The sequence below is a fragment of the Lycorma delicatula genome, chromosome 2 (assembly GCF_047948215.1).
Source record: "Lycorma delicatula isolate Av1 chromosome 2, ASM4794821v1, whole genome shotgun sequence".
NCBI lineage: Eukaryota > Metazoa > Arthropoda > Insecta > Hemiptera > Fulgoridae > Lycorma > Lycorma delicatula.
Window position 1 is genome coordinate 7702456 of NC_134456.1, and position 27231 is coordinate 7729686.

A 27231-nucleotide genomic window follows, 5' to 3' on the forward strand; every position below is an offset into this window, starting at 1 on the left:
CCCCAAAGAAGCTGGGGCCTCAATGTATGTATGGCTTTAATGTATGTATGAAAACATGAATGTGCTCTACAAATTTTAAAGCAATCAGTCTGTTGGTTCTCGCACTACACTGTTGCAAACGATTAGAACTGCCAAAAACTTTTGCACCTATATATTAGGTAAATATATATAAACTAAAACTAAATACATTTGTCTACAAACATTAAAGACATATACTTTGTGATCCAAAAACTTCAAATTACCCTCATCAGGTACTTTTTCTATCAACCTTTGCTTGATCACTCATAAAAAACTTGCTATGGAAAATTTTTCAAGAGATAGAAGTTTTTTATGTTTAGCCTCTAGAACCATCGTAAAGTATTCAGAGGATGGCGTGTATGAATGTAAATGAAGTATAATTGTACAGTCTCAGGTTGACCATTCCTGAGATGTGTGGTTAATTGAAACCCAACCACCAAAGAATACCAGTATCCATAAAAAACTGCCTCTACTAGGATTTGAACCTTAAAAATTTCAACTCAAAATCAGCTGTTATGCAATGACAAGTTTACCACTAGACCAACCAGTGGGTTTCTTAAACGCATTTCGTAAGTTACCCGTTGCATCTAAAATGTAAAAATCTTAATTTTTTTTATAGCCCTTACTCATCAGTGTTTGTTGAAAATAAGAAATGCACATTCATTCTGCTGTTCCAAAACATGTTAGACTATTCACACCAACCTGTTTACTTTCAACTGGTATTATAATTTAAATCCAAAAAAAATATCACTGCCTAAATTTCAGTCAGCAGTGACACCAATTGTTACTTATTTTAAAATTTGCTCATGTATATGTGACCTCCTTTTCTAAATAAATTAATGAAAGGTAATCATATTTTAGAAAAGTGGCAAAATAATAAATTAGTATATTCTTATAAAAAAAGTAATGAAAATACAAAATAGTATAAGTGCATAAGTGAACACTTATAGCTAGTGTCCCGTTGTGGCGTATTCCTGCTAGCCTATTAAAGAGTTAGCACCGAAAGGACTTCAGTGGACGGTCTGAAGGGGAATTACGTCGGGAGGACAGGCTTTATAAGCCTAGCCTTCCGCGGTCGGCCCATGAAATGGGTTCGATAACGCTGGTTTAACAACGGATTGGAATGCAATTAAATCCGTCTTAAATTCACTAAAATAATAATAGACAAAACTTGAAAAATTAGATCCGAGATTAAAAAATAACCTTTTAAAAACAAGCCCGATTAGAATGATCCAGCAGCAAGGGACTCTGTCCAGGTTCTGCGATAAAGTAGGGAGTAATAGACTCCTGCCAACTTTGCATTCCATTCCATTCCATAAGTGAATAAATCCACTGGGGTGGTCTAGTGGTGAACGTGTCTTCCCAAATCATTTGATTTGGAAGTCGAGAGTTCCAGCGTTCAAGTCCTAGTAAGGTCAGTTATTTTTACACAGATTTGAATACTAGATCGTGGATATTGGTGTTCTTTTGTGGTTGTGTTTCAATTAACACACATCTCAGGAATGGTCGAACTGAAACAAGGCTACACAAGGCTACACTTCATTTACACTCATACATATCATCCTCTGAAGTATTATCTGAACGGTAATTACCAGAGGCTAAACAGAAAATATAAGTGAATTATACATTATTAGTAGAGACTAGTAATCAAAGCAGTTAGCGTGACTTAAAAATTATTTAAAAATAAATAAACAAGACGAATAATAACAGTCCCTTAATTAACAAATTAAAGAAATACAAAAGTAAGATAAAAAGTTGGGAAGAGTCTCAAATTCTAACTAATCACTTATGTACTAAATAACAGCACTAGTGTTGTAAATCTTAATAAATTATAATTTATTAACTTACACCAGCAATTTTCTCCCAATGTGATGGCAAAATAAATTTTATTTCAACAACCTCATTGATTATTCTGTCTATACCATCCAATCTAACTAATATCTGTAAAAGATAAAAATTTTTTTGGGTTCTGAAAACAAGTAAATCTTGGTTTACATTGTCATAAAAACAATACAATTGCGAAAGTGAAGCAAATATATTACTTTTTTTTTGTCTTCAGTCATTTGACTGGTTTGATGCAGCTCTCCAAGATTCCCTATCTAGTGCTAGTCGATTCATTTCAGTATACCCTCTACATCCTATATCCCTAACAATTTGTTTTACATATTCCAAACGTGGCCTGCCAACACAATTTTTTCCTTCTACCTGTCCTTCCAATATTAAAGCAACTATTCCAGGATGCCTTAGTATGTGGCCTATAAGTCTGTTTCTTCTTTTAACTATATTTTTCCAAATGCTTCTTTCTTCATCTATTTGCCGCAATACCTCTTCATTTGTCACTTTATCCACCCGTCTGATTTTTAACATTCTCCTATAGCACCGCATTTCAAAACCTTCTAATCTTTTCTTCTCAGATACTCCGATTGTCCAAGTTTCACTTCCATATAAAGCGACACTCCAAACATATACTTTCAAAAGTATATATTTAGTTTCAAGTATATATTACTTGAAACTGAAATTATGCTGCTCTATTCATGGTCAGCGAGACTGATGACTAATCAGTCTTTGTTAATGAATTGTTAAAATGATGTAGTGGTTAGCATGCTAGCTCCTAAATCATTTAATCTTGAGTTCAATTATAGACATGAGTGTGGTATTTTTTCACCTATAATTTCATCTTTGAAATTAAAATACATGCAAAGCATGTTCAAGGTCATGTAGTATAAAAAATGTGTACATTTAAATATAATTAAAACAATTTTAGATTAATTTCAATTTCAAGTGGATTGTGATATTTAGTTAATCATTTAGTAAGTACTAATCAACATCAATACTCCCAACATACTTCAACATAAAAATACATGAACTATAGGAATATAAAACACAAACAGTTGGAAAATGGAGTTGCAAATAAACTTGTGGAAAAAGTAAGAGAAACATAGCTACCACTACCACACGGCAGCCACACTTCACTTATATACACAAAGTATTCTTTGATCACTGGTGCTATGGGTGTGGTAACAGTTAATTCTCTGAAGTAAATTTACCCTCAGAATAAATAGAAAATATTGAAAAGTAAATTAGTTATACTATACAATGTACATTTGTAAAAAATACAAATACAGTTATTTTCCCAGTAAATATGCCCAGAAAACATACAAATGACTTCAACAAAGTTATTAAAATCTGATAATTGTTATAATATTTATAACAAAAGATAAAAAGTTTTTCTATTACATAGTTATATCATATAATCTACTCGATAGAAAAAAACTCAATTTTACAACACTAAAAAACATGATATTCTCTACATTATTCTTATTCATTACAATTTATTTGATGATAACCAATAGAAATTATGGTAAATTGTTTTCCCACTAGTGTTATTTCAAAGTTCCATAATTTCATCTACAGATTTTATAAAAAAATCTAATGTTTAGGTATATTTCATAACTTTTTACCTTTTGTCAAAGGATAAAAAAAAAATCTTTTCTGATGGTCGGTTCAATATTACAGCCATTAAAAAAAGGTGCCACCAACTCTTGCTGAAGACAGGATTTTTTTTCACTGAATTGTATATTTTATCAACATTATAAAAGTTTTATACATTACATAGTTTCACGATTTAAATTAACAATTTGCTGGTAAAATAGCTCTTCAGGTAAGAATTTTCAATTAAACTATTGAAAATCTTGGTCATTTGTTTATTTAAAGAGCACTGTTGCTTCAATTAAGTGTGCAATACATTACAAAAAGCTTAGCTTGTCTGAACAATTGCTACATCATGCAGAATTTGTCATGCGACTATTTGTTAGATCTTCATGACAGATACAGCGGATTAGAAATGATAACACCAGTGTCCTGGCACGGTTATGTGGTTATGCACATACAGAGTGAGCAACTTAATACTATACTTAACACTAGAGAATAAACACAAATGAGATATGTAACATTTTATGAATGAAATGAATATGTAAATTTAATTAAATTCTGTATTTATATTAGAAATATTTTACATATTTACAATATATTAAAAAAAGATGTTTGAAGTGAACATCCTATGCAACAATGCACTTATGTGATTTAGTGACCAAATTGATAATCACCTGATGCAAAATGATGTTGACAATGCTGTCAGTTTCTTTCTGAATTTTCACCTTCAGTTCATTGATAGTTTGGGCATTTGATTCATAAACTTCATCCTTCAAAGAGCCCAAAGGAAAGAATTGCAACTAACCATATCTCTTCTTTTTTTTTCCTGTTTAGCCTCCGGTAACTACCGTTTAGATAATTCTTCAGAGGATGAATGAGGATGATATGTATGAGTGTAAATGAATTGTAGTCTTTTACATTCTCAGTTCGACCGTTCCTGAGATGTCTGGTTAATTGAAACCCAACCACCAAAGAACACCGGTATCCACGATCCAGTATTCAAATCCGTGTAAAAATAACTGGCTTTTTACTAGGACTTGAACGCTGTAATTCTCGACTTTCCAAATCAGATGGTATATTCACGCAGTATATGAACATTTTATACTACTGAACAAAGTAGAAAAATCACAGTCCACACACTACGACAGCTTGATGCGTACTGAGTGTAGAAATGTTTTGATGCCAAGATGGCATGAAACACTAGGCACAAACGTAAGTTACTTTCTGGACTACCATATATATATATATATTAAATAAATTAACTCAATCCACCCAAGTACAGAAATAAGAAAACTCTTACTTAATTTTTTATTTATTATTTTTCTTTTCTTAATAATTTTATGATAGTACTTTTACAGGATCCTGCATCTAAATTTCTAAATCAGTATTAACATCAGAAATAGAGTGTTTATTATTTATAAGGTGATCCGAAAGGATTTTATCTATAATTTTGGAAATAATATAAGATAGAGCAGATATAAGATCAAGAAGCGACCTTTGATTGATTTTACATCTGCTTCATCTTATATTATTCCAAAATTATAGATAAAATACTTAGGATAAAAATGAATTTACATTACAGTTACAACATAAAAAATGGGTACAAATTTGTAAATAAATTAAAAAACTTAACAATTGGCAGGAACACTAGGGTGGCGAGTTATGATATATAAGTAACATTTATCCTAGTGTACTTTTTGATAAAACAATTCATATAAAAAAAATTAAATTAATAAATAATCCTGAAGACCCTGAATTTATTGATAACAGCATCACTATTATGAGGAACATATGTCAACAAAATTACTTTGAATTTAATAACAAATTTTTATAAACAGGAAAATACCTTATCTATGGGATTTCCTTTATTTGCTATTATGTCAGAGATGTACTTACAATATTTTGAGATTAAAGTTGCCTATGGCATTATTCACACTCATAAGGTTTTATTATGGACTTGTTATGTTGATGTTTTTGTCATTTAGATCCGGTTATAAATAATGAACACCTCATAATTTTGAATAAACTTAATTCATATTATTATAATTAAAAATTTACTTGAAGGTATAAACAAAACAATCAATTTTCTAGATGTTTGTATTGAAATTAACAAATATAATCCAACTGAAGTTTCAAAATACAGGAATCCTATAGCCAATAAAACCTCAATTTATACAAAATCAAATTATCCTTGTTCTCATAAAATTTACATATATACAAATATGATTAATAGAGCTTTCTATTATACGCAAAATAATAAAGGGAAATTAAACAAAGAAATAAATACTATAAAACAAACTGCAATTCAAAGTGGATGCAGTGCTTTGTTAATCGATAATATATATAAAAAACAAATATAAAAACTTAATAATACTATAATTTTGAAACCGATACATAACACAGAAGGTTGATAATGTTTACTTAAAATATTCATACACCAATAGTATTGTTGAAAATATAATCAAAGTTTATGACAAGGATAAATTTAAACCTGCATAAAAAACTAACAACAATAAGCTAACAATATTATTATTGTGGTATTTAAAAAAACAATAATAATACTGATTTATACAATTTATGTGGGGTTTATAAGACAAAATGGTAGTGATTGTGAGGATATTTATATTGGTAAAACCAATAGTGTTTAAAACCAGATTTTATGAACATTGTAGGTATTATAAAAATAAAAAATTGGGCTTTCCTAATATGGCAGATCACCTTATAAATAATAAACACTATTTCTTCTGATGTTAATACCGATTTAAGAATATTTGAAATTAAAAAAGGAAATATAAATAAAAATTTAGATATTTTGGAAAAACATTTTGTTTATATAAATATAAGCAAAGATTCAACTTGATCAACCTACATACAGATTATTAAAAGAGATATATTCATAAAAGCTGCAGTAGATAGCAGCACTTTCATAGATAATACATGAAATTTTCATGTATTCAAATAGCACAGTATTCATATTTGGCTAGCCACGTACAGGTTATTATATGCTTTTATTTTATTTTATTTTACTTAATGACTTCATATGTCTTTGCAAATGTATATGTAATTTTAATCTTTTGTGTTTAATATGTAATGGTATACACATTTTATATACGACTGATGTTGCAAGATATGAAAGTATCATCGTAAAATTATAAAGAAAATAAGGTAAGTTTTCTTATTTCTGAATTCGGGTGGATTGAGTTGATTTATATTATATATTTAGATTATTAGTGCAGAGGTGATGTGGGTCTTGAAAGGATTGATTTTAGAAAAATAATATATATATATGCTGACTTCCATGAGAGTGTCTCTGCCTTTCATCTGGAGGTCCTGGGTTCAAATTCCGGTCAGGCATGGCATTTACAAAATTGTCATTTCATTTCATCCACTAGCAATACCTAATAGTTATCTTGGAGGCTAAAAAAAGGTGAATCGTGAAGTTCTCCCTATATTTTCATAATCTATACTTCTTATGAAAATAATGGAAAAAGTTGACATAAACATATATCCTAATATGTTTTGTTTGTGAGTTACAGCTAGTGAAAGATTTTAGCTACCCTGGTTAAATGAAGTGCTTTTGTGGTTGCCAACAGAAAATACATGCTTGGCCTCCCCAGCATTTTTATTGCAGAGTTGTTTGCTATTAAGGTCTTAAATATAATTAGGCCAACACTTCGATATGTACTTGTTTGCTCAAATTCTATGAATGCGTTACAGGTGATTAGTGATGTGTACTCCAGACACCCTGTAGTCTATGAGATTCATTGTCTTATTTCACAAATGAATAGATGTAATACAAATGTGAGCTTCTGCTGGATTCCGAATCATATTGGAATTTCAGGCAATGAGTGCCCTGGTAATGTGGCAAAAGAGGCTTGTTTCCGGTCTCCTTTGACCAATTGCATTGTTTCTAACGATCTTGTCTGTACTCTGAAGAGGGTGGTTCATGATGAATGACAGAGTGAATGGGATGCTACTATTAACAATAAACTTGATTGAATTAAGAACATTTTATCACCTTGGAGCTCCTCATGCAGAAATAACAGTCAAGAAGAAGTTACTTGTCATTTGCGAACAGGGCACACTAGGTCGATCATGGGTAACTGATGACACAAACAGATGCACCCCTTTGTACTTGCTGCAGCTAACAGTGCACCACAACCTTGTGGAGTGTATGTGTTATGCGACATTACGTTGCAAGTTTAAACTAGGGAGTAACATGCAAACTATCCTAGGGGATAATTAAATTATGTTATACTTTATGATTTCATAGGGCCATTCATTTATATTCAAATATTTGAAATTACTGTGGTGTGTTTCAGCCATTTATGTCATTTTTTGTAAAGTAGATGGTAATTTTATTATTTTAATTGAGATGTATAATGTGATATATCTTTGTGATTTTATTTTGCATTAGCGTACATTACAGGCTTTTTCTTTTTAGATGTATTTTTATCATGTCTGGGTGATAACACGAAAGTGTTTTTTGCCTAGGAAAAAAATGTAAGTCATACTAAAATTTTTAGGATGTTAATTGAGGGGCAGAATTAGTCACTTTTTATAGTTTTTGACCTGAAAAATCGAATAAAATAAGCCCCAGAACTGTGTCTGCAGTAGATTTTGAGAAATCTGGGGTGAAAACTAATAAACTGGGGTAAAAACTTCAGTTTTTTATATTTGACATACAATAACTTTGTTAAATGGGTAATAAACAAAAACCAAATTCTTTTTGGTAATGAGAAAAATTTGTGAAAACAAATTATGCTGTTAAAAAATTTAAATAGACTGGAAATAAAACTGCAATCATAATTACTCAGATAATTTTTTTATAAATGATAGAAATGCAATAAATTATTTGAAAAATTATTTCAAAATTGGTAATAAAATAACAGCTGATCAACAATGCACAATACAATATTGTATTTGTGTTAAAATCATTTTGTTAGGTACATTAAGAATATCAGGTACTGTGAACTGAGCTGTCATTAGCAAAGGTTTACTATGAATTTTAGTTTTAAGTAATCAGGTTGCCATTGAGGTAATGCTGTACTTACGTACAACAGAGAAATATGCTGATAAGGTATTAATTTTGGGTGTGTGTAATAATGGTAATGCTACAGCTGCTGCAGTAATGTATGAAATACATTAAATTCCAAATCGCATGATTCCAGATCCCAAAATAATTAATTAAATTTTTCGCAATCTTCGGGAAACAGTTCACTACCTCATATTCATACCAACTACAAACAATCTGTCCAACATAATACTGTTATGAGAAATCATTACTGATATAGTCCAGGCATCAGTACATGATGTCTGGAGGATACTTAAAACAAGTTTTATCTTTATCAAAAAACACTCAGGAGTTGGTCTGCTTTGCTTGGAGTTCTGCAGCTGGTGGAATACAAATTGTCAATTCTACAATTGTTTTTTTCTTTACAAACGAGACAAATTTCACTTGAAATGGCATCAACAACTTTCACATGCAGAAGTAAATTCTTATGAAATGACAGAAAGAAGGTTTCAACACTGATTTAGCATCAGTGTATGGTTTGGTCTTCTTCGCAATCAGCTGTTTGGACCGTTCATTTTACCTAGCCACTTAAATGCTTAGGTCTGCTTGCACTTTCTTCAAGAATTGCCACAGCTGCTTGAAGATTCCAGAACAATGGTGCGTCTCCCCACTTCTCTTGCACTGTTTCCACTCACTTAAATCATCATTTCCCTGAGAAATGGATGGTTGTGGAGGTCCACATTCCTGGACACCATGATCATCTGATCTAAAACCTTTAGATTTTTGCATGTGAAATGAATGGAAAATATTGTAAACAAAACTAATAAAATACATTCTCATGGGAAATTAATTAATTGCCTGCATTGTGGATGTGGCTGAGCAACTTAAGGACAACCCTGAAGAACTAAAAAGAGCAACAGAAGCGTGACAAGAAATGTGTTGAAAATAGCGGGCTCATTTTTTAACTTTTATTATAAACTGGTACATACAATGCACTTTGGTCTAGTGTACAGTTTCTAAATAAAATTTGAATTTTTCTAACTTTTCTTTGTTTTATTCAACCTATCTTGCACAATTTTGTCCAGAATTAAATTCTATATAAGTTTTGTATTTATTATCCATTTAACAAAGTTATTGTATGTTAAAACATAAAAAAAACAGGGTATTTTTACCTAATTTATTGGTTTTCACCCCAGATTTCTCAAAAAATAGTGCAGAGACAGTTCTGGAACCTATTTAATTCAATTTTTCAGGTCAAAAACCATAAGAAATCATTAATTGTCTCTTAATTAATATCCTAAAAATTTCAGTACAATCTCATTTCACTGTGGTAGTTGAAATCCGAGTGAAATCTTTCACTAGCCGTAACTCATAAATGGAGCATTTTAGGACTATGTTTACATGAACCCATTATTTTCACAAGTACAATAGGTTATGAAAGTCCCGGAAGGACTTTGTGGTTCACCACTATATACATTTGTTTATAAAAATAGTTTCAAGAATTCAGGAAATGATCCCCCAAATTAAACTAAATTCAATTAATTCTAATTCAACTAATTCCCCAAATTAAATTAATTCTAAGTCAACATAAATCGCAAATGTTTAGTTTACCAGCTATCCACCATTTTGTATTTTTAACATAAATTTATTTTTCAGGAATGGTTAATTGTATGGAGCTGAAATTTCATATGCTGCTAGGGTACCTAGAAATTTAATTGCATAAAAACAGAACACCATGTAAACCTTTTAATTATTATCTTTATTCAGTGCAATAGCCATCATAAAGATTCAACGCTATAACATCAAACACTCATTGTGGTGAAAAATCAAGCCCTATATATTTCAATGTGTCGATACGGAACAATTTAAGGATGGCCGAACAGTTTGGAGGAAGCATTTTGAATTATAATAGCTGAGATGCTTCGCGACATTTTGAGGATAATGTGGAGATGCATAGCTCTTATGTTCAGCATGATGATATCCTAGCGTAGATCCAGTGAATAAGTAATTCATAACTACAAATGTACAAAAATATTCAAAATATATATGAAGTTCATTTGCACGTTTGTCTAGCAGTATGGGGACTTCTCAGACATACTCTACAGTATGCCGTTACTAATCTTGCAGCTGTAATCAGAAAGATATTTTCTGAATATATTTACAAGAAGTCCTTTTGTCCATAAAAATCACAAATTTCCAGACAGAAGAATTTAACAAGGGTCTGGATTTTCACAATGAAATACTTTGAGGTTTCCTCAGCAGTAAAAACCATATGCTGAAAAAAATATGTACTGTTTGTTTAAAATAATTTATTTTTAATGATGTATTTAGTACATTTATAATATTTATTTTTTTATTAACAATATATATAACTCATTATCTAGTTGGTATTCACATTATTAATCATATTTTGACACACTTAAAATTATATTTTACATAATAAAGAATTTTATTTATAATCATAAGCTAATAAAATAATTTATTACTTTTCGTAAATGTATAACTAACGGGCAGGAATTGCAATTATTAAAGGTACACAGAGATAAATTAGATTGGTAAGTAAACGGGTACGCATAGTTATTGTAAGTACATCAAATATATAGTTAAAAAAATTTTGAAAACTACAATGCAGTTATAAAATAAAAATTATTATAAAATTATGGTTAACAATTTTCATAAAATCATTTAAATGCTTTAAAGTAAATGCATTATTATTTTCTTAATTTATATATTTTAAAATTTTATAATTGTAACAACAAAATAAATTATAACTGTTAAATACTGCTCAGGTTTTTCTGTAAGTTTTAAACTTTTTTCTATTCTTTAACGAGGTATAAATGTGAAATTAGTAAAATTAGTTAATTCATATTACAGTCAGCATTATATTTGATAATTTCTTAATGGTTTCAAGCCAACTAAGTGAAGAAAAATTATTTTTTGTGAACGTTAATAATTGATAAAAAACTGAAAACTTGAAAAAAGAAAACTACATAATCCTTCACATTTCATTGAATTATAGAAATTTATATCAACTATGATTATAAAATGGTAGAAAATCCTCTATATAATTGTATATTTCACTTTTTAGTAGTGTAGTACAAACAGCTACGTATTTGTAAAGTTAATTTTTTTAGCAGTACATAAGTTCCTCCGGTCTTAGTAACAAAAAGACTAATAATATGAAATTATAAAACAGCAGAATGCAAAACTAATTTCATGTAACAATTACAAGAGTAATTTATAACTGATTTTGGGAAAGCTTATAAAAAAATGTATAAATAAATTTAATTATTTAATTCATAACTAAATTATAATTTACTCTTTAAATAGTATACTTTATTTTCAATTTAAATTAATAGATAATTTATTTGGTTTTTAGAAATTTGTAATATTTCAATCGATTTTAAAATTTTCTAAGCCCATGGATCAAGTTACAAATTCATTAATATTAAAGTCGCTGCTAAATATTTTTGAATGGACCCTGCAGTACGGTTTGCTGTTGATTAGAATTGGACTGTGGCTAAAGAAAAATTTTTAATTTTTTTCTCGCTTAATGTAAAAATGATGTAGAAAAATAATGTAGAAATACATGTTCATTGCCTGTAATTAATTCAGTAAAAAAATTTACAAGAAAAATCATGAAGCACATATACCTTTCAAAGTTTTTCTAAATTGTTAATATTTCTTTGCTTTTATTATGTTTTAAAAATAAATAATGCATTATCCTGTCTGCTATGAAAAACACAAAAATCACAGGTCACTAAGAATATACATCCGTTCCATCGTAAAAGTTATGTAAAACTCAGTTCATAAAGTGAATCTTAATTTATTAACATTATTTATCTATTCTAACAAACCAAAATAATATTCTTTATTTACTATTTCTATATCTTCCTCTTGTATACAAAGATATTTTTAACATTTTTTTTCAAATCGATTTTGATTTGTCTTTTTTTATGTTTTTCTATGCGATTCTACAAAACAACATTTTTTAATATGACAAAAGTTAAAACATTCCATATAAAAAAAATATGGATATTTAATTTACTTGCAATATATTTGAATCTGTGCAAAATTGAGGAGCGCTATACTAATTTTACAAAAAATAAATAAATTAATAACTTAATTCCTTACTAAATATTATTATAATTCATTCTTAAATAATATAAAATTTCATTTTAAATTAAAATAAAGTTTAATCTATTTGGTTTTTAGAAATTTGTTATAAGATTTTCCTGTAACTAATTATAGGGAAATTGTAAAAACTGGAGGTTTATTTAGCGTTATTAGTAACGTACTTCAGTACAAAACAGTATAAGTAGACTAATCGATGAAAACACATGTCTATCAAAAATCATCTCTTTTCACGTAATGTCCATTAAAAGGAAATTTCAATCTATCTGAGCTGTATTTGAACCTGAAATAAAACAACAGCGTAACTAGTGTTAACAATGTAATAAATATTTTGAAAAAAATTTTAGACAAAAAGAAACTGAAAGTAGAAACAATTTATAAATACAGAATAAAGTGATTATAATGGGTAGATGAGGCTGCAAGGAAAAAGATAATGTAAATAAATAAGAAAGTAAATACAACTTATTTATGACAATCTAGCATCTACTATTATGATATTTATTATGTTTTCTTGATCGGGTAAATAGTATTAGTTTTAATTTTATACATGGGAATATCTCATTACGTAAGCTAAGTGCTTGTGTTTGGGAATAAGTTGTGGAAATCTTACTTAATCTTATGGTAAACATGACCCAAAACTTTTAATTGGAGTAAGTCATTAAAAAGACATTTATTGGTTTTTTTTTCGAAAGTAAAACTTCACAATGACAATATTATTTTATATTTCTGGGTTAATAGGCTACTCTTTTTTGTAGTAATGGCAAAGAAATTGTAAGTTTTTTAAGTCATATAACACAATTCAATCTCCATCCATTCCAAATACAAGATTTGTTTAAGTGAACAATTGTTGTTGTATGTTTCTTGTAAAATAAACAATCCAGAATAATATTTTGTAGCTTATCAAAAATTCCAAGCATAACCAGGATCTTCTGAATGAAAAGCTGAGATGGAATGCTACACCGGGAAGGTAAAACAATTTACAGTTTCTTTGCCAGTTGTGAGAACCTTCTTTTGGCATTATTTATGATTTCTTATTTAATAAACCCTATTAGTTCATTATTAAGTCGATGTATTTGTTTTTTCCATCTGCATTTGTAAAACGAGTAAAAAATGATAAAATTAATCTTATAATATATTTAAATGTAAATTTGTCAAAATATGCAGGGCTGATTAGTTTCAGTTTTTAGAATTTTTTTTTGTTCTAGTTTGTCTTTGTATGAATTAGCTTTTGTAATTTTTTTTAACAGGTATGGGTACTGGGAGCATTTATTTTTTAAGGACTGCCACTCCTCAAACTTTGAAATGTATATCTTAGTACATGAAGGTAAATAAATTTGTATCAAGTGACGTTAATTATCTATGACTAGCATTAAGGTAGTTAAGTTACTTTAGTAACTAACTAAATATATATATATATGTTTTTTTTTTTTTAATTTTTATTTTATTTATTTATATTAATAACTTTGTGAATGCTATCAAAATTTAGGTATTTGCAGTTAGAAAATAAGTAATTTATTCATTTTAATTTGAAATGTAGAGATTCCATACTAAACTATTTAGTATAGAAGAAGCTATTTATGATAAAACTAGTTTTTAATATAAATTATTAATATCATGAAGAAGTGCATTTAAACTTTAATTTTATTCATGAAGATAAGTAACTCATAAAATAAATAAGAAAAAATAGCAAGATGTTCTGTAAACAAAAGCATCATCAATGTTAATATTGAATATGTCACTTTTATGAGTCATATTCAACTGGATCATGTGATTCGATAAGTCATGTCACTCGCTATTTATTTTCATGTTAAGTTTCAGTATATATAATTTTTTCAAAAGCAATTATCTTGGGGAAAAATTGAGTTTATTTAGCCTGTTGTTTTATCTATGCATGGTCTTTTAAAATTAATAAATTAATGTAATAAAAAAATACATCATTTCACGAGTAATTCCTGTTAACTTTTACATACTTATTTTTTTATTCATTTTAATTATTTAATATTGCAATAGTTGATGTTAAAATTTTCAAAAATTAAAGATAATTGTTTTCCCTTAGAAGAGAATTTAAATTAGATTTTTATATTTTATTTTAGTATTTTCACATCAAATTATAAAAAATTTATTTTTATAAAAATTTAATTAATTGTGCAACAAAGAAATTCCTCCAGGTCATGGGACATAGCAATGGGGTAATATAATCTTAAAAAGGGCTCTTTTTAAGACTTCAAAAAGTTGAAATTTAATCAAAATAATTTTTTTTAAAAACAAAATAGGAAAAAAAGATTTTTTTCAGCGTTAACATTTAGTATGCTGGACAAAACTCATCATCAAAATTGTACTCGTCAGACTGGATATTCATAAACTTTGAAAAAATCTCATTCTTTTTTTAAATAAGCATTAATCACACTTCCAACACAAAGGTATACATTTTATAACCAGTTAATATTTATCCCTAGTTTTCAAAGCTCTAAATCATGTAGAAATGTTTTTTAATACATTATCCATTGAATAACGAAAAAAATCCTTGAATTTTAATATCATATAATTGTAATAGTATATTTTTTCAACATTTTCCCAGAACCAATAATTAATTAGTGATTAATTTATATATTTATTAGTGCTTTTTTATTAAAATGAATTATTACAGTTCATACACTTTATATAATACACACAATGTATATATAATAATAATAATAATATTATATCTTATAACAGTATTTATTAATATTCTAAGACGATTATACTTATTATTGTAAGTTGCATTTTTTTTTATTAACAATTGACACAACATGAAGTATTATTTTATAATTTATAACATTATTCGTCTTCATCAACATAATCAATTTATTTATTAGGCAATTAGCATAAATATTAATTTTAAACATAATATATTATGCATATTATAATTATATAAAGAGTACAAGGAAATAACAAAGGGAGGTACAGGGCATACAGGTAAGTAGAATATGGGATATGAAATGCAAACAGTAAACACTATTAAGTTTATCTTCTAATAAAATTATATTATACACACATAGATATATATTATCTGTGAATTTAAAAAAAAATTATTTGAACATTTATACAATTGTTTTTAGAACGGTATATAACAATGGATATTGATATATATTTTATTATAAATATTGATATATATTAACAGCAAAGCCTGGTAATATTGTCATCCTATGATTAATAAAGTGATCAACAAAACGGTGAGATTTTATTTTATTTCTAAAAAAAGTCAAAGTTTAGTGATTTGAAGATGTGCACAACACTTGAAGATCAGTTTATACTTTTTATCAAGTATTTTTTAACATTTTCTTTCATTATGTGTAAGCAGTGCGACTATGAAGTGACTGAGCTAAATAAAACCACATATCAACAGTTAGCAAGACCGATTAATATACAGGTAAAAAATATGTCCCAGGACAGTGAATTTACTTCAATAGAATAATTTAAAAATAATTAAGAGTAAATCTACAGTTTACTCTAAGAGGCAGTAAGGGCAAATTGATGAATAGAAAAAGTAAAAAATTACAGATATGGTGATAGAAGACTGAAGAGTACAACTCAGATAAAAGGATAGCGATGGCAAAGGAAGCCTCCAGTAATCCAGAGGAAATTACTACGTAGTAAAAGTATGAACTTAAGAGTTCAGCAAGAGTTTAGCCAAATGCTATGTATGGAAGCGAAGCATGTTTTGCTTCCGAGAGAGAAACTGGATTAAGGCTATTTGAGATGTGGATATGGAGAAAGGAAGAAGAACAGATAAAGTAAGGAATGAGGAAATAATGAACAGGATTAAAGAAGAAAGGGAACTTATGCAGGAAGTACACAAAAGAAAAGAAAACCGGTTAGGAAATGTGGTTAGAGGAAGTGGAATCTTGACAACTGTTCAGAAAGGTCAGTAAAAGGAGGAAGAAGAGAATGATGTTTTAAGTTTTTTATATTTTTATTTTGGTTTAATTTATTTTTATTTTTTCAGTTCTATGTGATTTTTAAGATTTTATTCTTCAGGTTTTTTTTTAAATCGGTTTTTTAGTTTTTGTTATTTTAGTTATCTACTCAAAGAAAAAATAAAAATAAAAAAAATCAAACAACAAACAGGGAATGAATGACGATAGCAGTGGTGTAAGAAACCAGTCACCAGGCAGGACATAATATGATAAAATCTATCATAAATTTTTTGAATCTAGAAGAAACTTGGATAATCAACAAGCTTTGTATAGTACAAGTGATGGGGTACACTGTAGGCTTATTCTTCTTGCACTTCTTATATTTTTCACTGTAGGCTTATTTGGTGATATAAGCATAATTATCACCACCTAAAGGGCTCATATAAGAGGCCTGCAATTAATTAAAGTTCATTATTTTGGGTAATTGTACTTAAAAAAAATGAGATTTGACTATAAAATCAGGATGACTGCATTACACAGATTTTCTGAGAATACACACCTATACATATATAATATAAAAATTTCACATACATATAATTTTAAATTGTAATTTTATGTAATAAAACACCAGAAAATATTTTTATAAAAAATTATTTTTATCATTAAATTCATTTTATAAGCACACACATATAAATGTAAATATTTTATTTTAAATATTACATATTATATAAATTATTAATTATATTACAAAATATAAATGACACTAATTAATTATTTTATTACATTCAATAAAATAAAAAAAAAAGGCCAGTAAATATTTATTGCCAATATTTATTATAATAACTGGGTTTTAAAGTATCCTTTATTATAGCCATAAATAATTTATTTTCCCTTGTAAGTCTTTTCAGATTTACTTAGCATGTACTGTATTACGGTCATTCACGGCCATACTTATAATTTAAAAAATCCTAGGCTCAGAACTGAAGAGGAACAAATATAAAAAAAATTTATGAAATAATTCTCAGTTTATTAAAATTATTTTAAGAAAAAATCCTCTTACTGGGGATATAAATATAAACTTGACTTTGATTTGCAATATGAATTACAATAAAACTTTCTACTGTTCTTTACCTTTTCATTTACCAAAAATCTATACTTTCTTTTTGGAATAAACTACCATATAAATTTTTCTGATCTGGTGACTTTTTCAGTATATAAAATTTAAAAATTAAATTTGGCAATTCACAAATGAAATTAATCTATAATAGATCTAAATAGAACCATTGCAAATTCTATGTTGTTTTTTGCTAAAGCTTTTAAGTTTAAATAGGAAAGAAAAGATATAATTGTCACTTTGGTGGATGACTTCAAATTCAACTAAATATTTTATTCAGATGCCATATTTTATATTCTTCTGTATACTGTATACGTACTATCAGTTATTAGGCTTAAATCATATCTATATATAGATGAAGGATTCTTTCAAGGAAATGTATAATTTAATAAACAACTGTACAATTAATGCATTACTTGAATGCGGCCTACTAATAGCCTTCTTCTCTTTATGGCTTATGTATCCTTTCGTAAACATTCCATCCGCTTATTACGGTATTCAACCTTGCAGTCAGAATATAGATATTTGATTTTTTAGTTTTATCATTGTTCTGTAACTAATCTAAGCTGAACAGACCTTTAACCTTCATTAAAATTTCACATGTTTCCTGAATCTAGCTTTAATTTTAGAGCAATCATTATCTTATAAAATTAATTTTTGTGAATTTTTTTTAATATGTTACCAAGCATTCAACTAATAAAGCGATGCCATCCCAAGCGGTTGTAGTGAGATACTTGTTTCAGTATTAAGTTACTCCGATAGAATCTATGAATGCATACCATATTTAAATCTGCATAATGTAATTTTTTATATTCTGACAGAAATCCTGAAATTATAGTTTTTATAAAAATAATTTAAATCGTGCAGTCGTTTTTGAGATTCAAATTTAATTTTTTTATAAAACTAAAACAGCATAACATATTATCATAATTTTCATACCTTACACTAATATTAGCACTAAAATTGCATTTTATTTATATTTTTATTCAATAGAAAAATAAAATCACTTTTTGCCTAAATTTGTTTTTTCATAAATTATCATATTTCAGAGTAAGTATTTTAAAAAGCATAAGAAAAATATAATACATAAAATTATTACAATACAATATTTAAATATAATATCAAAATATTTTTGTATAAAAACCTTGTTATAAAATAATATTAATAACAAATTAAAAAGAAAAAAAATGTATTACTATTATTTGTATTTTTATTACATAACTCTCATTATTAACAATTAATCTTTAAAGTAATATCTTGAAATTTATTAAGTACCTTTAAAATTATAGACTAAATAAAACAATTTCATGACAAAAGTTGTTTATTTATTTAATTATTAATGTTTATTAAAATATAAAACTACAAAAAGTAGATGTCTATTTAAAAAAAAAGATTAAATATTCACCAATTTGAAAATTAATAATACATTTTATTTCTCTCTCAGAATTAAGTAATTTTACTTTAAAATATTACATATTTACTATTAAGGTAGAAATATACAAAAGACAATTATTATCTTGACTGAATGCAAATTTTATGGGATGGAGAAGGGCTGTATTTTTTAGGCCAATTTTCTAATTCATAATAGAAAATTCTAAGTTCATTAAGTTATCTGCTGAAATAAATAATGGAACAGAGATTAATGTGCAGAAACATACTGCACTTAATATACAGAAAAAGCTTCATTTCAAGTGAGAGCCCTGAAATAATACACTTTCTCTTTAAACTTTATTTCTCATACTTTTTTTATTATTTTAAATGGATGTTAAGTTTTCTCTTTTTTATATTAGTTATCTGATATTCATTAAATACCTTAGCGAATAGGAGCATTTAGGTGGTTAAATTAACTATTTATTTTCATTTCCATTTAAATATATATGCCAGACACCTTATTTTTTGACATAATGTATTTCTTTTATTATTTCAACTACTAATATCAATGAAAATACTATTTTTCATATGCGATATCAATAATGAACATTTTCACAGGCTATAATGCTTACTCACAAATAGAGAATTATATTTTTACTGTATGAACATTAAAATCCAATGAAATTAAATGTGCAAAGAGGTCTGTCTATTTACCACTACTAATAATAAAAAAAATATATATATATAATGAATTCAAGCAATTTTAAATAACACAATTTAAAACAAAATAAAAAGTGAAATTAAAATTAAAAAATGGGAATATATTTATAACTTTGATACACTGAATTAAAATCATTAAAACTGTACAAGTGTATAAATTGCAGGATACTGGTAAATGCATGATATCAATTCAGTTTATTATTATTATAATTTACAATTATTTATTGTTCACCTAATATATATATTATAACACTAATAATAAATACCATTTTATTATATATATATATATATAATTCATTTACATGTATATGTTCAAAAACACTTATTTTACATCTATATGTCTTAACCACTGTTAATAAAAATTTTAACAAACATTTATTTAACAACTTACATTAAAATTAATACAAAAAAAGGAAATAAAAAAAAATTATAAACAAGTAATAGTATTATTACATTATTCTACTGTTACAGAAAAACTCAAGAAATTTTACATATTATTCATTAGTGCCAAATTTTGTGACAGTAAATTTTGTTCAAATATTAATATAGTATGACTGAAATTTACTACACAGAGACAAACATGCAAACAACAAAGATAAACTATCAACTTAATGGATAATTACTCTTTGTATAATAATAATACTAATAATGATTTTGATATTTCAAAACATAAATAACAGATAAATATACGGTTACAAACTATTCAGAGTCCATTGCAAACAACCAACTAGTGTGACAACCTGCCGCTCGAAGTCACTTGCAATGGACTCTGTCCCATAGCATGTTTGCATCGTGATCAAACGCACTACTGTGTATATACTCGTGTGACCTTACAGCTGCTTGTAGTCCCTTCCAGTGGACAAGCAGCCTAAGAGATAGAGAGGCTTTCCTTCCACAAATTTCTGGATTTAAATTCCATTTATGTTTGGATTTTTCATGTATTAAAAAAAAAGTCATCCATCATTAAGTAGCTGAAAATAATCATCATCTCACGTTTGCGGAAGAAATTAAATTGAGTTTGAATGAATGTTTTTGAGTATGTCAAAAATATAAGTTTTTGACACCTAATTTTTTAGGTTTTATGCCCAAATGGTTTTTTTCTTTTACTGGTACCTTAGTGTCATAAATATGAATGATTGAGTGTATGTGAATACATATTAACAAGGATACATAAATTCAAAAATTTAATTTAATTAAATGGAATTGAAATTATGAAGTACAGTTATTAAAATCTCATTTTACATCTTGCTCGTTTTTGTTATATTAATGTCATTTATGTAGTATAATTTATTTTTAGTTAGAATCAGTTTTTTTTTTTATAATATTCATCACGTATTTTTCTTATTGCATGTTAAAATACCACAGTCCTTTTTATAAACCCATTTTCAGGTCTGCTACCTATTGTTTTTTTTCTCTTTATTATTATTAACAGTTATTTTTTTCTTTATTTATTTTTTTATTTAAAATATTTATTTATTTATTTTTCTGACCCGACCACCCTTATGATCCCCAGAAGAAGAATGGGAGAAAGAATTGGAGGCTGAGCTACAAGATTATGAGGTTGTTGCTGACGATAATAATTCAGGAAGCGGTGCCAGAGTACATCGCAGTAACAAGTCTAAACATGTTGAAGATATACCCGATGTCGAAGATGATCTTAAATAATAAATTAAAATAAAGGAAAAGACTTACTTATTTTATTATTATTATCGATATACTAGTGCGTTATTGTTATTAATATTATATATATATATATATATATATATATATATATATATAGTTAATTTAGTTATGTACATTAATTATTATTTTTTATTGATATTTTTATCGAAAGAATCACTTACACAAACATACACAATTGCATCTATACAGTAACAAACTGATTGTGGAATATTTCTTTATTGCCCTTTTTGATTTTAAGTTTGAGGTGAGTATAGGTAATTAATGACAAGTCCATTATTAAAAATGTTAATCTTGTTTGTTCTATTTTTTGTTGTCATTTAAATCAATAAATATGAATAAAGCGGTTACTTTTAAGTTTTATAAATAAAGCATTGTTAATTATTTGGTGATTCTTTAATATTATTTATTTGATTGTAATTCTATTTTTTTGTTTGTAGTAAGTTATACAGCAGTTTAGTTTATAGATTATATTATTGTTATTATAATTTATTTATATATGTAGTACTTATGTAGAAGACTGATGCTGCACCATGTTTTTCTTTTAATATTAAATATTATTAATTATATGAAAGTCTTTTTTTTTCTCTGTGGTGTTAGAGAGAGAGAGGGGGGGTTATGTAAGCAAGGAGTCCGGAGTAATATTCCCTCATCTCATGGAGTGAACAGCTGTCATACTCTTAAACATTACAGTGTTCATGCACAGATCCAATGATATAAGGAGGACAAGTAAATTTTGCATTAAAGGAGAATCCTGAAGCGCCTGGCTGATATTATAAGGTCAATTCACTGATCAAAACAAAACTATTCTATTAAAATTTATAAATCCATTTACATAGTGTTTTTGCTGTATATTTATATACTCTGATAAAGCCAATAATGGTTAGGAACAGAGGAGGTGGTGTAGCAACCGAACATGTCACAAGGCGGTTGTTCTTCTCCCTCGGGGGGGAACTGTAAATATACATCTGTATATTTACATGTTCTTGCTGGAGTTTTATAATATCTTTGTTTTATCCTAGACGTTCTGTGTTCAAAACCTTATCTGCCTTATTTTTTTTTTTTAATACATAACGTGTATCATAAGTAGAGTAACTAATTACGTGTAAATCTATAGTTACATAGAAAGCAACCTTTAGAAAACATTGTTTCCTAGATACGTTCACAAGTGTTTTATTCCCACTATATTTCAAGGAAAAAGTAAATTAGTCATAAGATAATAGAAAATTTTAATAGGATTTTTACCTACAAAGTTGTAAGGTAAAAGCCACTTATCTTCCAGAAGTACACGCTTTATAAAGCAGGATTGAACCTATCTGATCATATCCATTGACATTTAAAGAAATCAAAAGTATTTCAAAATATAAAGGGTGGGTGCAGTATGTTACTTTTTAGCTGTGTTAACTGTCTAACAAACATATTACTTTATTCTAGAAATAAACAGTATAAATTAGGTTTACGTTTCCTCGAGGATATCTCCACTTCTGCTCTGTGCAATGTAGACATCTACTGAAGAAAATACAACATTCAGTGCAGTTCACGACTAGTTTATTATCAGTGATATAAAACGTTATATCATGATCTCTTAATTTCTTGTAAATATGCTGTATTTCTTTTTGTTCGTGTGAATTTTTCTTAATCTTAACTTTTGCTTTTAAATTCAAAATAAATTATTCATATTTAATTGATATATACAAATGCATAGACATATTCAGTACCAATAAATAAAATTGTACTGTAATGTTTATTACTATATATTATATATATATATATATATATATATATATAAAATAAAAGAAATATACCATTAGCGAACTGTAGATTTAGTTCTCGAATTGCATTGAAATTTTATTCAGTTATGATTCCTTACCCTTTCTTTTTGGTTATGAAAAAATATATATTTTCATTTTCACATGGAAAGGTTCAACCTTTTTATCTGTGCATTTATTTTAAACAAAATTTTTATATCTTTTATTTGATATTATTATTCTTCATATAAATTTAATTAGTGTGATCTTTTCCAGTTTGAATATTTATCAAACTGGAATTCCAAGTATGCTCAATATTATGTGCTGAACTCGCTATGAAAATTAGTTTCAAATATTTGTAGTAGTTTGTAGTGTGAAGTTCTGTTTTTATATATGACACACAAATTGTTGTACATTGTAGTAAAATAAACTGTTACTAATTTTAAAATGTCTAAAACTGATCTTTTGTCCTCAGAATATGATAAAAATATTTTTTAACAATAATATAAATATAAACTTTAAAAACCAAAAAATAATGTCCCTCACCTATACAGTATTGGTAATTTTGTTTTTGTTCATAAATAAAGTAGTATCATTAGGTGGCATGTGAATTGGACCACATCCATAATTTAAAACAGGCATATAATTGTAGAATGCATCGAAGATGTTAAGTAGTCATAAGCAGCAAATGAATTATGATCAAACTGTTATTCTGAAGTTTATTAATTCATTCCCTTAACTGCTTGAGGAATAGACAATGAAAAATGACTACTTTTGTTGGCAATTTGTTATATTTTATCAGTTATTCTTATCGGCTAAAAAGCTAGTAGGTTTACAATACTAATAAAATCTTATAAGTTGATTTTGACAAATAATATAATGCTCTCACTCTCTGATACCAGAAAATTTACAAAAAAAAATGATTTTTTTCATTAATATCTAAAAAAAAACATACTTACAGTTGTTCAAGAAGCGTGTATCTTCCCCAAGAAATGTGTTCCCTCTTTGGAAACCATACTATTTTATGTATTTAAAAGAATCCATTATCAATATTTAAAACAAATATAATAATTGATATAACGCCTGTTTTTTAAATATAAACTGTTTTTTAATTTTTGTCTTTTTATAAAATTATTATTAGCGAAGTAAGTAATTTGATGTTTTTTTTTTTTTTTTTTTTTTTGTAGGATGTTGTTAAATAGTAAATAAATACATAACCAGGTTGAATGTTTTTTTTTTGTTTTTTTTTTTTTCATATTATATGCTTTATTTGAAATATTATATTTTTAAAAGCAGTTAAACAGAATCAATGTAAATGTGTTTGTTTATAATTATATTTGTGTTTGTAAATGTGCATAACAGTCACAAAATTTAGACTAGCTAAATTCATATCAAATGTTTCTTATCATTGATAAAACCAAATATATAAAGTTTTCTACAAATGCTACTGGCCAGTATGAATATTAGATAACAGTTAGATCAGAATTTACACATCTTGTGAGGTGGTTCATGATACTATAAGTAATTGCAGTTCTGAATTAATAATAAAAGCTACAACAGTAAAATATCTGGATGCCATGTCTGAAATAGCAAACTCGTGTCAAATTTTTAAGTAACAAAAAAGACACTTATTTTATCAGTTTTGAACAATAAAATCAGATCTTTTTGTATCATTAAATCAATGTACTACGTATAAATGGGGTAAAACACAGAAGCCCCTTTGTGAGTGTGGTGAAAATCAAACTGTCAGACACATCACAGAAGTTTGCCTTAGGACAGCGTATAAAGGGAATCCTGAAGATTTCCTGATGGCGACTCCAGAATCAGTAGCATATATTAGTTTGTTAAATCTTTGTTTGTAATTTTGACTGTAATTAGTGTTATGTTTTAGTGCCATATGCTAAATAAATAAATGTACTATGCATATGCTCATTCTTTGCTAAATTATTCCATAGAAATTTGGAATGGGGCATTTGATACTCGCTAAATAAACTTTTTACTATACAAAAATATATTCTTAAAGCAGGCTTGGTTAAGTGTAATCAATAGTCTAGCAAGTAAATTTTTAAGGAAATGGGTGTCCTAATAATAAGACTAACTTATGTAAAGAATTTAACTAACTATATTAATCTAAACAAAAAAGAAATTTTATACAAAAATTTAACATATTATTTATGATGTGATGTGTATTTCAATGTTTTGAGGGTTTACATGATTACATGTAGGAGACCAGTTTCATTGTGCATGTCACAAACTAGTACACCAGATACAAATTGAATTTACATTTTTGAGGTTAAGTAACTTTAAACTTAGGAAAATAACTGAATAGATATTGGATAAAATTTATTTCAAAATAAATTTTGTAAATTTGTCTTGATAGCGCTGCAGTTATTCAATCTATATCTATTTTGAACTCATGATTTTATTGTTGTGTGAAAATTTTTATGTTGTCTAAATTTACAATCAATATTATGTTTAATTTACAATTGTTTTACTGTGAGTGGTAACTATAAAATGATTGTAATTATATTCACTCAATAGCACCATCACTAGCATTCAAGTTCTCTTCTGCTAGTGATCCCTAATTGAAATTATTATACTTGCATAATTCAGTTTGTAAAGCGATTGATATGTATACTTTAAATATATTTATGTACTACCACTGTAAATATATTATTTTGAGGGAGTAAATATTGACTGATCGATTCATTCATTGAAATAAAAAGAATACTGCAAAAGGATTTAAATACAAAGTGTAGCCTGCGCTATACTTGGACTTCGCTAATTTTTCTTAGTATTGCAAATTGTTAAGATAAAATAAATGGATATTTACGACCTGTAGAATAGTTAATATGTTCAGAGGAAAACTTAAAATGATACTTAAAAATGATTTTTCAGTAAATAAATAACTGAAAATAAATAAATAAATAAAAATATTAAAAAAGTTAACCGCATACAAACCATTTTTAGCTGATCTTGATTGAGCATCATCAGTTATTCCAAGTTTCTTCATATTCTGTTCAACTTCTAATAAATCTTGTTTACTTGCTGTAAAAGTATCAGAAATAAATTCATGTAAAGGGCTATCAGGCACTTTACCATCACTAATATTAGTTACACTGCTATTAACGATATCATTACTGATAATATTAGATGTACCAGATGTTTTATTAGAGGTCGATTCAGAATGACTAGTGCCAGTCGCTTCTGTACTTGATCTGGAAGCAGCCGCATTCAAATTTTCCTTATTCTGTACTGATGCTTGGGTCACTACAAAACACATACACAAGACGTACATACATGAAAAATCAGTACCGAGCAAGCAGTGCATAAAATAAAAACACTAAAGAAAAAGTAACAAATAAAAGTAATAAATTAAAATATGAACCGATGAGAATAAATGATAAAATCTAATAAACAAATATAACCTAAAAAATGTACCAGGTCATGCAAAATTACAATACAAAATATATTACATTTTCTAAATCTGATTACATACTATATGATGAAAGACTATAAATGTGGTATCTAAAATGTATCAAAATTAGAGATAAGAACTAACATTTTGCTCCACCCATAAAACAACAGTTATGCTGAGTATTATGACACAATAATAAGGAAGTTTTTTTGATGCTGCTTTTTATCTGAAGGTAATATTTCACTGAAAATGCCCACTTAAAATGTGGAATGTGTAACAAAAACGTGTATCTGGCTATTCATTTTTTTGCCTCTACATTTCAAAATGAACAAAAAAAGTTCTATAAAAAAATGGTAATTTCCCCTTCGTTTTTCTTCTGCCATCCATTTTGTGTTTGCTAAAAAAAAATTTTATCTAAAGATTGGATTGAGGAATCATTTTAATATTTATCTAATTTTCAATCTTTATTTTCATCATGGCCACTATGCTCTTTTCTGACTCTACCTTGAAATGTCTCTTTTCCATTCTGACCTTGGTTTATTCTTTCTCTTTCTGTCTCTTTTTAGTCATAACCAAACCATTTGTATTATTTTTCTTCTATTTCTTTCATAATGGTCATCTTTCTGCTGTATCTAATTCATTAATTTCTGGATCTACCACTTTTTGTCCATCCCATCTCTTCTTTG

At 27.2% G+C, this 27231-nt stretch overlaps 1 protein-coding gene across 1 annotated transcript; it reads right to left on the minus strand.

The window, feature by feature from the left end:
• Positions 1-12580: 12580 nt before the first annotated feature.
• LOC142320456 (uncharacterized) lies at positions 12581-26757 on the minus strand. Its single transcript, XM_075358244.1, has 3 exons — positions 26690-26757; positions 26089-26397; positions 12581-12881 (listed from the first exon to the last, which is right to left on the minus strand). The coding sequence occupies exons 1-3, from the start codon at positions 26703-26705 to the stop codon at positions 12856-12858; spliced, it is 351 nt and encodes a 116-aa protein (XP_075214359.1). The 5' UTR covers positions 26706-26757; the 3' UTR covers positions 12581-12855.
• Between the last annotated feature and the right edge of the window lie 474 nt (positions 26758-27231).

Excerpts from the sequence above, each read along its gene's own strand:
- LOC142320456 (XM_075358244.1), bottom strand. Across the intron at positions 12,882-26,088 it reads ATCAAGATCAGCTAAAAATG|GTTCAAATACAGCTCAGATA; the intron begins GTTTGTATGCGG and ends GTTTTATTTCAG.